The sequence below is a fragment of the Schistocerca nitens genome, chromosome 3, assembly GCF_023898315.1.
Source record: "Schistocerca nitens isolate TAMUIC-IGC-003100 chromosome 3, iqSchNite1.1, whole genome shotgun sequence".
Classification (NCBI taxonomy): Eukaryota; Metazoa; Arthropoda; class Insecta; order Orthoptera; family Acrididae; genus Schistocerca; species Schistocerca nitens.
The window spans coordinates 176967714-176980947 of NC_064616.1; the positions used below are offsets into that span (position 1 = coordinate 176967714).

Sequence of the window (13234 nt, forward strand, 5' to 3'; positions counted from 1 at the left end):
AGAGTTTTCACATAAATTTTGAGGCATTACTTTCCACACGCCCTCATGGATGGATAATCTGCATATTCAATATTTTCTATTGCAGAGATACAGGCAATTGTTAAAGATTTGTTGTAAGGCCTGAAACAAGAAGTTATGTTAGTGCAGTACTGGACAGATGCTTCAATGTGCAACATAACTGCCGAAGAGTAAACAGTGTACTTATCTATATGTGTAGACTTTTTATGTACACTGAATTAGATTACTGGAAAATGGGGAACTTTAAAGTGCTTGAAAGGCTCATATATTACTGTTTTCCAATGCAAATAGCAAGTGCATTCCTCCTGTATTGGCTGTATATTATGGTGAATGCTGCTTTTTAATCCATTCCCAACATACTCTGGCAATTTGAATTCACATGAACTGGTATTTGCGCAGGCTGTTCACAATCTAACACATTAATATCACAATATTAGTACTATTAGAAGCTCTATACCAAGTCAAGTTTAAGAAAAAGTAAAATTTTGATGATTACTTACCTTTCACTGTTTTGTCTCTCAGAATCCTCCTGGTTTTCATCAATTTCCTGATTGTCCTCCAATTCATATATATATTTTCTTTCACCCAAAATATCTTCTGAATAATCTGTCAGCGAACCCAAATGACCTGAACGTCGTCTCCACATACGAACATTTCTAGGTAAGAATACTGGCTTCCTTCTTTGTGCACTGCCAATTTCTGATTCCAGCTGGTACACAAAATTAAATCTGTGTTATGAACTCATTCTTATAGTGCTATATATGCAGTATGTCATACAGCAGAGGGAAAAAATAAAATCCAGTTTATTAATCTGTCTCCTATGATTTTTTTTTCTATATCTGAGAAATATTAATAGTTTGGGGCTTGAACAATAACTGGAAGTAATGATAGATTAAACAACTTTATATAATATCTAATATACTGATATGTTAGTACTGAAATGTATCCTAATGAATTACCAATTTGAAAAAAATTAGGTCAAACAAGAGCTAACACATACCAAACATGGAATATAAAACAGTAATCTACAAAAGAGTTACTTTTACATGGAGACATGTCATACAGATCACACAAAAGCATCTAAGCAACTAAGGATTTTACTAGTACCATTTTATGTTTTGTTGTGATTAAAACTTTTTGATTCAGTTACCTTCCAGTTTATTCAGTTTAATAGATTCAGAGAAATCTTATTTAAAGATATGACACTAATCTATTTTTTTAAAGTGTAAAACATCAAAATTTTGTAGGGATATTGCTGGCCATTGGCATGTGTGTCGAGAGTGAAGTTTGCAGTTGTCATTCTATGTGGAACCCATGTCAGAAGATACTCATTCAAATGGTTGTTGTGCTTTACTGACTTCCAGAATGAATATACTCAAGTGTGAAGTTATAAATCGTGAAACTAAATACAAAAATGGTGCATTATACTCCCTCTCTTAAGCAAAAGAAAGAAAAACTTTCTGTAATCTACAGGTTCCTGATGTATTTTATACAGGCTTTATTTCTGTATGAAATGCCACATGGAATCATAATAATCATACTATATTTATCCTTAATATGCTGCAAAGATATTGTTGGTTGCTATGACTTCATATAGCAGAATGCTTGTGGACCAATTGATAAGAACCTCCACGTCAACATCAAATTAGAAAGGAAACTTGGAGGAAGGTCAATTAAATTTTCAGAACAGCCTCTGAAATAAACCTACGATAAAAATTTTATAAATTGCTTTCTCTTAGTTTAAAGTTATCCGTAACTTCGTCCACATAAGCAATAAAAAAATGGCTTTTACTGTATGTGTGGTGCACATGAATCCAGTTTGTATTATTGTAATATCAATGCCTATCCAGGTAAGAGAGAAGAAGAAATACTTAGTGAATTTCCTGTGACATCAAAATCTGCCTGAAGTAAGTTAAAGTCTTCATTTAAATACAGTAGGAAAGTTCTGGTAGAATGAAAATAATTTAGGAGTAAAGGAGACCATTCACCAAATAGCACACACACACACACACACACACACACACAAACACACACACACACACACACACACACACACACACACACACACACGAGACAGAGAGAGAGAGAGAGAGAGAGAGAGAGAGAGAGAGAGAGAGAGAACGTAGTGCTGGCTAGATGTACAATGCAGGGATTACAGTTCAGCGGGTGGACTAGATAGGGGTGGGGTGGAATAGGTTATGTAGAGGGGACAGAGGTGGGAACCAGGAAGAGGGGTTGGGGGTGGTTAGCTGGTGGCTTGGAGGGGTGGCTGGTGCACTGGCTAGGCACGTGATGTACAGATACCGGAGCCAGTGGACAGTGGCGCACGATGAAGGTGACGTAGCGACATGGACTGGGAAGGGGTGTGGGAACAATTGGTTAATGGAGATTGAGGCCAGGGGTTGTGGGAGCAAAAGATGTGTTGCAAGGGTTAATTCCCACCTGTGTAGTTCAGAAAAGCTGATGGCCATGGGAAGTATCCAGATGGTCCAGGTTGTGAAGCAGCCACTGAAATAGAGCATGTTGTGTTAAGCTGCATATTGTGCCATTGGATGGTCAGCTTCGTTCCAAACCACAGTTTGGTGGAGATCATTCAATTTGGTGGACAGCTGGTTGGCCGTCATACCGACCTGGAAAGCTGTGCAGTGACTGCAGCAGAGTTGGCTTACCACATGGCAGCTTTCACATGTGGCTATGTCTCAGATGGGGTAGGATAAGCCTGTGACAGGACTGGAGTCAGAAGTGCTACTCCAGTCCTGTCACAGTCTTATCCTGGTGTGGAATCGGTCATGTCATATATAAACTCTTCTGCAATCATTGCACAGTTTTTTTGTCGGTCTGACAATCAACCAGCTGCCCAGTACAAAAAAACATGCAGCTGACTAAAACATGCTTGATCACAATGGCTGCTTCACAACCCAGGCTATCTGGATCCTTCCGTCCACCACCAAGCTTTTCCAAACTATGCAGATTGGAATTATCCGTGCAACACATCCTTTGCTCCCATAACCATCCTGGCCTCAGTCTTCATTAACACACTGTCCTGATACCCTTGACACAACAGTTTCCTCTTCCTCTGTGTTGTCACTCCCCCCCCCCCCCCCCCCCCACCCTCCTCCCAATGCCCTGTCTTGACATCACCATCACCGTGTGCCACTCGCCACTGGCTCTGGTACTTGTGCATCTGTCATACCTCCGTCCCATATTGCTACCCAACAAACTAGCTGTCTTCTTCCAAGCCACTACCCACCCCCATCCCTCTTTCTGCTTCCCTCCTCTCCCCCCCTGTACACCCGTCCCCCCTTAGTCCACCTACTGATCTGCAATTGTGACAGTATGAATCCACCCAGCAATGTACAGGGTTTCCAAGTGTGTGTGTGTGTGTGTGTGTGTGTGTGTGTGTGTGTGTGATGAGTGGGGGGGGGGGGGGGGCTTGCATGTTTTGTACTCTAGCTTGACAAAGGATTTATCCTGAAAGCTAGCAAGTTTTCTATTTGTTTTATGTGTTTCTGTTGATGATTATTTAATGACTTAGTTTCTAATTTACTTACTACTTCCTTCAGCAAACACGGTGTCATAAAAAAGAATCATCATCTATTTTACTCTACATTTAGTATGACATTCATTGCTAGTAGGTAGACAGGAAGGTTATAACTTCACATCCTGTGTATATTAATGTCATTAGAAATGGAGAGTTGCTTATCTGTGCCCCATCAAAGGAACAATCCAGTGTTCATGTGATGTGATTGTGTGATATAAAGAAAAACACAAATCAGAATAACCAGATGGTAATTTTACTCCCCTCCTCCAAAACAGGAGATAATGTAGTCACTTTCATTTACACTCGTCCTTCTTATACTTGATGGTATCATTATTTGGTGTATGTGCAATTTATTAGCCACACTGCACTCTTATTAGTGTGTTACATATTATGTATTCAAAATATATTTTACCTCACTTGGTAATTTCTTTATTTTGAATATGAAAATTAGTCAATATTCATCAATATCTATGTCAAAATGGTAATAAGCAATGAAATGTGTAAGGTATTTTTTTTTTTAAACCAAAGAAGCTATCTATCAAGCATCAATGAAAACGGAAAGCAAGTAAAGTATAAAATTACTTTCAAAGAGACTTGATGAAGTAAATGATAGATATGGTTCAAGTGATTTCTGACACACGTTTCAGGCAAGAAATGAGTCCAGCAATTGCTCAATTTGCAACAAAAACATTGTTCAGCAACTGCTTACTGATATCACTAATTATCCAGAATTACTGACATCATAACAAATGGCAAACAGTGGGTGCAAGACTATGAAATCAAAACAAATACCCAATCATATCAATTGAGGCCATCTAAAGGAATAAGACTGAAACAGACATACTGAGGTTTATTTCTGATGTTGAAGCCCCACTTATTGTTTTATTCAATTACAAAATATCATAATGGATTCCTACAACTGGACAAAACACTTTTTGTGATTTTAGGCCTTTTTGTGATACAATTTAGAGAAAATATCAGAATCATAAGTCACCAAATATATTATAATAATTATTCTGTTCAAACTTCACAGGTAATTCAATTTTAGCTCAAACAACATCACTTTGTGATGCTAGAGCCTAATATTTACTGAATATGACTTCTAGTGACAATTTTTTCTTTGTGGCATGCAAGAAGAAGACATTAAATATATATTTATATTATTACATAAAGGCTAAATTACAAACTGAGCTGAAGAGTACACATCAGTGTGCATGTCACAGATGTTTTTTGGAGTGCGCTATAGTTAGAAAAGTGTTAAAAACTCTCATCACTTCTTGATCACAAAATATAACCACAGAGGCTCTATTCAATGTATTCAGTGTGTGTGTGTGTGTGTGTGGTACATATGAAAGGACAGTGCAGGTAAGCCTGAGAAATTGGAAGTTGTAGCCATGACAATCAACAAATCAGAGATAAGGGGAGAGAGCCTAAATAGGAGTAAAGAATCAAAGCGAAGAGGTTGACAGACATAAGTTGCGAAGTAAATAATTCACGTGGAATCCAAAACAAAGTTTTCATGAGAGGTACATGACAGTACTTCTTATTTGACAGAAAAATATTTTTCACTTGTATCGGTCAAAACCAAAAGTTATAGAATCAAACTCACCTCATGACCCAAAGTGAACCCGTATCAAAACAGTGGATGACACTACTCAAATTCTATCTTCTAGTTAATTGTTATATTTCTCAAAAGGGAAATGAGCTTTTCATAAGTGCAAATTTGAAACACACCAGAATTTCTCTGAAAGCAACTTGTATCTCCAATTAAAACATTTGAGAAAGACTGTTTATCTGTAACACATTTCCACCATCAAAAGTAAGGGAACTGAAAACAGATCAGTTACCAGAAAACTTTATAGTCATAATAGACTTAATAAAATGTTCAAATATATGCCAACTTATATTTTGCTATTAATAACTATGACATGCACTAACAAAAATGCGCACAACTATTGATGAAAAATGAAACTTGCAGGACCAAGTAAAATGGTTGGTTAAATTGGCACGTGCGTCACTCATTCCCACAGTATATGACTGAAATGGTATTTTGAATTGTTTTGCCTAATAGATTAGAAGACATGGAGCAGCAGAATAGTTCAAGTTTTGCGAGAAGCTTGAAAGTATACAACAGAAAGAATTCATCTACTTGAGAGAATTTAGAGTCATGTATACAGAATGATGACCTTTGCGGAAGTTTATTGGTTTGCCTAAAGGACTAACTATTGGAAAATGCTATAAACCGAGAGAGAGAGAGAGAGAGAGAGAGAGAGAGAGAGAGAGAGAGAGAGACTGAATAGTTTTTAATGGCCAAGATGGTTCACTCTGGCTGTGGAGATTTGTTTCATAATGATAATTTGTAATTTGTATTGGTGAATAATTTATTAGATATCATGTCACTGCAAAAGGTAAAATAGTGCTGCAACAAAGGTGACAAATAACACAACTGATATCACCAGTGGGGACTGTCTTTACTAGAGAATTTAAAGCCAACAACGGGAGTGCGATAACTTATAGTAGTGGTGATAGGAGGACATGGTGATAGGCCATACATGAAAAGTTGTGCATATGGAAAGTTATGGGAAGAGCTGTAGTGAAGTGTTGTGGAAATTGCTGCAGCCTTTTGTTAAGAAACTATCAAATCATTCATCCAAAGTGATTTGGGAGAACAATATGAATCCTAAATCGGGATACACTGATGAAGGTTTGACTCTTACTCTTCCTAAATATAAAATTAGTATTTTACAGACAATGCCCTCTTGCTTTATTCAATCAGACTAGGATATTGCCCATAGATGTCCAAATGAAACTGTGAGAAGGTTAGATAGCACTTAGAATAAAATCATCTTCAGGAGAACATAGAGCTGAAAGAGAGAGAGAGAGAGAGAGAGAGAGAGAGAGAGAGAGAGAGAGAGAATTTGTCAGTGTCCAAAAGCTTTGGGACTCTTGGAGTACAGCATAGACTACCTCATTTATAAGATCAAATGACAGAGATCAATTGAGGTTTTGGAGAGACCTGTATAATACAAGAACAGAAAAGGACTGTAGGTACATGTGGAGTGTACACGGAAACCACAGCTGTATATAATACAGTCACTTATGCACAGATGGTGGGAGCTGTCAATGTGTAGGCACTATTGATGAATCATAATTTTGGTGTGTATTAAAGCAATAATAGGAAAGTCCAGTACTGGAGGAAATGGATACAGAAGTCATGTTACCAAGAACGCTTCCTTAAAATGGTGACAAAAGATAGGAACCAATTCATAATATTTTCACTACAACAAAATAATACAACATTAGGACCTTGAGCCAAAAGCTCTTTTTCAAGCAGCAGAATACGTATCCTTTTAGAAGAAGTTAATTAAAAAATAAGCTCTCATGTTAAGAGATTGCTGCTTCTTTACACTACCGATTTTGTGGCTGATTTGTGTGTCATATCAAAAGGCAAATGGAGCCACATAAAATTGGCTTAAGCCCATGACAAGTTACAGTGGAATGGACTGTTCTAGTGAAGTGATTGTGACCATTTGCCAATTTTTGTCATCATTTTATGTAGCAGGTCATGGAGTTTTACAAATACTGAAGGAAAGTGGGGACACAGTATTCAGTTTCCAAACTAAGAGAAAAGTGTATAATTTTGAGCACACAAGTGAACAATAATGACACCTTGTCTCTCTTGGCCTACTTAACTGGAAGATAAAACATGGGTACAGATATCATTCAGAGACACAGCACTATTTTCACAGTGTAAGAGGCCCCAAAAAATATTTTGCCTATACAACCAAATCAAATAGCTGATGACATTTCCCCCTTCTGTTCTTCATCTTAACCATGTGACATTATGATTCATGAATATACAGCAAGACAAATAAATGCTAAGACGCAAAATCAAAAGTTCTGAAGTTGTTTTTTCGACTCATATTAGTAAAACTGGCTAAAGCTCTCGTCTGATCTAAAGCTTCTATACGAATCATGAAATTCTACATAGTCGACTGATTCCTTCACTTTTATATATGTCTGCATGAGAGTTGTTTGGTACAAAGTAAAAATCTTAACAACAGGATCCCAATTTTTAATTCAAAATGAAATTGCATGAGCAGTTCAAATGTCACTCTAAATACAGTCTAGTAGCATTGCTTTGTGAAGTCATAACATACTGAGTGAAGATTAAGGACTTATAAAGGTTTTTATTATAAAGATGCTTATGACACTAACCACTATAAAGGATACAATGAGAAATGTTTTCAGTATACATTGCATGTGGCAGAAATGAAAGAAGTGACAATAATCAGATTAAAAAAAGAAGCAATCAATAAAAGTACCAAACAATTTTCTGAAATGAGAGGCTTGTTATTACACAGAAGTAAAGATTAATGAAACAGAAGAACATACAAGTTAAGGGAGATGATGAATATCTAATATTTCATGACAAATTGAACTACTTCCAATACAAAATCATAAAGTAATGGTATCGTAAGTAATATTTTGTGACAAATCTGTATATTCGAGGAATTGTACCTTAGGACAAAAGCACTCGGCAATTTTTTATTGGGGGCAATTCCTCAAATCAGTGCGTGACAGTAAGCCTAACAATTTTCAACAATTCTGATATACTCCAAAATTTTGACGTCTGTAAAATCAATGTGAATACACTACAGCGTTTTCGGACCTAATAAACTGAACAAAAGCTCAAGGCCTAGAAACTTAGAAATCTCTTTATCAATTGCAATATTATTTCTCCTAAATACTTCAGTTAATAGTAGTGACAATATGATCGTAACAAAGAGAAAAACTGACCATTGTTTCTAAAAAACAATTTAACACTGTTGCTGATACCTAAACACTAATTGCTCTTGGAGGGTTTATTTCTTTTTAACAAAATTGTATGGCTGATCAGTAACACAAGCAATAAGATCAGAAAAGTCACTGCAATTAATCTGATTGGTTACAGTCCTTTTTATACAAATGCCTGGGAGACCTACACATGGAAAACAGAAAATGTGGCAATACCTTATTTGGTAATAATCACAATGAAACCTTTAAAAAAAAAAAAAACAACTTTGAGCTCTGTCAAGTGCTGGACTGTAAACATGTGTGCAGTGTCACATTCTTATTGTTGGTAAGAGACAATGCATTCATCTTGACCCTTCAGAGATTGGAAATTTTTGCAACATACCACATGAGAGATAAGCATGTTAGAGTGAAAAACAATTATGCACTTCCACCACTGCTCTATATTAGACAAACAGTCACACTGAAAATGCTTCCTACCACTAGGATTTAAACCTATTAACCTCAGATTTGTGCAACTTTGTTATTGTACTTTGGCGACCACTGCCAAGGACAGAGACGCAAAGGCAAAAGTAATACAAGTATGCACAATGAACATTGTATTATATGTATCATTTGTTTGAAACCTACTTCCTTGCTCATTGAGCTTTTTAGCACATATGACATGTTCATCTGGTTCACATTTTCTCCAAGTTAACACAGAATAGCAACAACACATTTACTATTGACAGCATTTTGCAGGCTGGAAATTATTTCAAATTGTCCCAATAAATTTCAGTCCCAGTGCAAATCCCAGTACTCTGTGTTTATAATGTTTCTATAGCCACTACACAAACAATGGCAGACATTGTAAATCTTTATAATGGTGTGCAAGTAAGAAGGCAGATGTATGATGTGTCCTGCACATAGGAGGTCAGAGCATACTTTGTGGCACCACCAGTGTCCTCTCTGCTTTGTCTCACACCACAGTCTCCAGCTGTTGCCTAACCTGGTAATTGGTGATCCTGAGGTAAGTGCCACATTAGGCCACTGTTCCTGCTTCTCCCTCTCCCTATATAAATTTATTAGCATGTCATGTTTTATACCTACAATGAACACTCAGTGGTTAAGTATTAACATCATACATAAACGAACATGAAAATTAATGGTAAATGTTCTGCAAATACCATAAAATGAATGCTAGAGTTATACACAACAGACTGATGCTATTGGCTGGATCACCACATGGTACACCGTCCCTTGCTACTGCACACTGTCACACCTCCCACCTCCTTAACATGCACACCACTACAACATGCAATGTTTTGCTACTACCACATTAAGCTCAACAAAATATTAAATGTTCCACTAACATGACAAGGTATGTGCACGAGTCTTCTCTCTCTGTCTGTCTGTCTGTCTCTCTCTCTCTCTCTCTCTCTCTCTCTCTCATATGAAGAATAATTCAACTCTGATTCTTTAGACCTTTGTAAGCGGTTGTGAAGAGTGAGAAAGTTGACGTAGATAGTTTAGCAATACTAAAATTATTGCATACCTCAGGACACACTCACGTCCTTCTCATAAATATTGAGAATGTTTAGTTTAAGACCTACATGTGACTACATTTTTATGTAAATGCACCAGGGTTGTAATTAGAGCTACTAAGCTTCCTCGTTCTCTATTATAAAAAATTTCCTAACACACAGTGACGTAAATCAAATAATGAAAGTTTGTACTTTTCAGTTTCAATGTTTTTCTTCTATCAAATAAGTTGGAAAAATGAATAATGTATTTATGTAGATGTAGAACAAGACTGTTTAATTCAGATCTGCCCTGAAGATATGATTAAATTTTGGACTCTAAGGGGGTTTCATGACAAAGTATGAATTTACGTAGATATTGTTTACAATTTCTTTCCGTTTAGTGCTTTCAGAAAGTAGTGAAATAAAGCCTTTGTGCTCCCAAGTGTGCAATATTCTTGGGATAGAAACTTTGCAGTAATTACCATAGTGATAATATTTTGCATCCTAGAAGAAACAGAGAAGTAACACAAGACACGAAGGACTTATTCCCCAAAACTAGAATTATTTAGTGATGAATTAAGTCACATGATGCACAGGACTGAAGAATAGTAAGCATTACAAAAACTGGCTGATTTGAGAAGAGGAAACAAATCATCCAGAACAGCAGGGTTCATGGAGAAATACTATGAACAAAGTGCACAGATTAAATATTATCTTTTGCAACTGTAATGAAAGTCTTATTAAGTCCTAATAAGACTTTCATTACAGTTGCAAAAGACAGTATTTAATCTCTACACCTTGTATATCTGAAACTGCAGAAAAAAAGAGGCCAAAAAACAAAGAATACAACATGACTATATACACAAGCTGAGACAAACAGTGCCCCTGCCAACAAGTGTATATCTGAAGATAACAATGTCACTTAAAATGCAAAATAAATTAAATTAGGGTAAGTATGATTATTATTTTGCATCTGGTGCTGAATCAGTTATTTATGACTCCTTAATGTAATTTCCATCAAGCAGGCAAGATTATACATTTTATGTGACATGCAAAAGGGAAAAATGTATGCAACATTAACATAAAAGAGCAACATAATCTCGAGAAAACACTTTAAAACCTCTCTCTCTCTCTCTCATGTACATGCACGCGGACACACACAAATGCATGATGTACACTCGCCATCCCCCTCCCCCCCCCCCCCACCCGCCCCCACTGTATTAATTTATCATACCTTCATGAGGCACTTCTTCAGGTGTTCATGTGACTGATTGCAAATGCTACACTTCATGATACATTAGACACCATTAAGATACTTCAAAGATATTTTGCTTGCAAATCTGACAACTGGATCAATTTGTAACTACATAGTACGATTTTTTCAGTAAATGAATACGAACTTGTCATCGCATACAATATTTAGTTAATTAATTCTTCAACACCTTCTACAAAACATCAAAATCACATATGATTAACCTGCACCTGGATCAGGTGCAGCAGTGAAAAGATGTTTCCTTTCGCACAGTTAAACTGTAATACATGACCTAATATAAGCACCTTGTGTGTGTGTGTGTGTGTGTGTGTGTGTGTGTGTGTGTGTGTGTGTGTGTGTGTGCGTGTGTGCGTGTGTGTCTGAAGACAATTCTACTGGAGGCTAGGCAGTTAGTTGGTTTGTGTGTGTGTGTGTGTGTGTGTGTGTGTGTGAAGACAATTCTACTCGAGGCTAGGCAGTTATGTGTTACATACACAGAAACACACACATGCACATGTGAGCTCTGTGGCACACACATACATGCACACAAACAGCACACATATATGTACATAAAGAGTCAAACCACATTTGATGAACATAAAGTTTAAATAAATATAAATTAAGCCTGTAAAATTATATTAAAAGGACACTACAAAGAAATATTTTATGATAAATATGGTGTTTATTGTTACTTATGGAAGCACTGCATCTGACAAAATGCTCCTTTTCTACAGACAGACTTCATTCCTTTTACAATATAATCACTCTTCTTTAAATCTTGTCTGATGACAGGAATGACATACACATGTGACAGAATGCTTCGATTCTGTAGAAACTGGTATATAATGTATGCATAGGAATTGTAACAAAGAAAATGGATGCATTATGCAGAAATTAACAGTCTTTGTGACCAAACACATATATGAGAAAATAAAACAGAAGCTGGGCACTGCATGCAGATGGATAATTATCATTTTAAAGCAGTGAAAATAACACTCATTGTGACATTAGCATTGGCTTTTGTCTGTATACACATTTCAACAATCACACATGCAAATGCAGGCTCTGTGTCATCATCAAGATCACCAAAATTGATGAATTGGGAACATGTATTAACATAATGAAAGTAACAGCAGGATCAGTAGAATATGACATACAATGGAGCATCTAATGCAACATTCATCAAGAGGTGACTACACAATGCTTTGCTATTCAAAGACAAGGAAAAATTACTAAACCAAGTTACAAAAAGACATTAAATATTAATTAAAATTACAGTCAATTTTGTGAACTGTACAACAATATTTTATTGATACTACTGTACAAAAATGAATTCCTATTACTGATCATTTTAGTTTGTTTGTTCTGCCCGCAGCATCAATGCAATAATCAGTAATATTACGTTGTGTAATAATGAAAACAAGGAATCTCTGCTTCACATCTACATTTTTACAGAACATCAACAATTCACAAATAAGTGTTCCTCAGCATCATATCTTTCAGCATCACAGTTATTAAAACAAGCCACCAGTCTACAGAGCCCCCTTACTATCTCTACGAAACAACTTTGCCAAAGTTGAAAGCAACATCAAAGCCTTTTAGGCACCCTCAGAAATTTAATTACAGATTTATTTTTAAATAGAAGCACAAATCAGAAGAAGAACCAATTTATTTTCAATTATCATTTACACAATTACATCAAAATTACAGTAACCCTGACAACTATGAGACAACCTCGTCATTATCTTCTGCACTGAGGTCCATTCGGTCATCATCACGGTCACGAATTTCCGATGCTGTTACTGTTGCACTTGTCTGACTACCTCCAACTCCATCAGCAGCACTAGCACTACATCCCTCTCCAAATGCTGGCCACTTTTCATCTGGCTCTGCCTCAGATCGAGAATTTTCTTCAGTGTCCAACAGTTCTATTGTAAGTTGGCAATCATGTTTGTACTGTAATAAAAGTTTATGGTCTATAGTAATTATTCAGAAAGCATATAAAGATATTAGCATTTATACATACATTGCAAACAGGTGCCAATTATAAAAATATGTACTAAATCATTCACAATAATTTGCACACTATAACATTATCACTTAAGCACATTGCTACTTTCACAAAGT

The 13234-nt window shown here is 36.3% G+C and overlaps 1 protein-coding gene across 1 annotated transcript in view; it reads right to left on the reverse strand.

Annotated features, from left to right (window-relative positions):
- The window catches only part of LOC126248118 (paired amphipathic helix protein Sin3a-like), a 306715-nt gene that overhangs the window by 14589 nt on the left and 278892 nt on the right, over nucleotides 1–13234 (reverse strand). Inside the window, exons 22-23 of the mRNA XM_049948797.1 lie at nucleotides 12842–13063; nucleotides 519–727 (exon numbers count right to left, since the gene is read on the reverse strand). Coding sequence (XP_049804754.1) covers nucleotides 519–727; nucleotides 12842–13063 — 431 coding nt within the window. The remainder of the gene's footprint in view (nucleotides 1–518; nucleotides 728–12841; nucleotides 13064–13234) is intronic.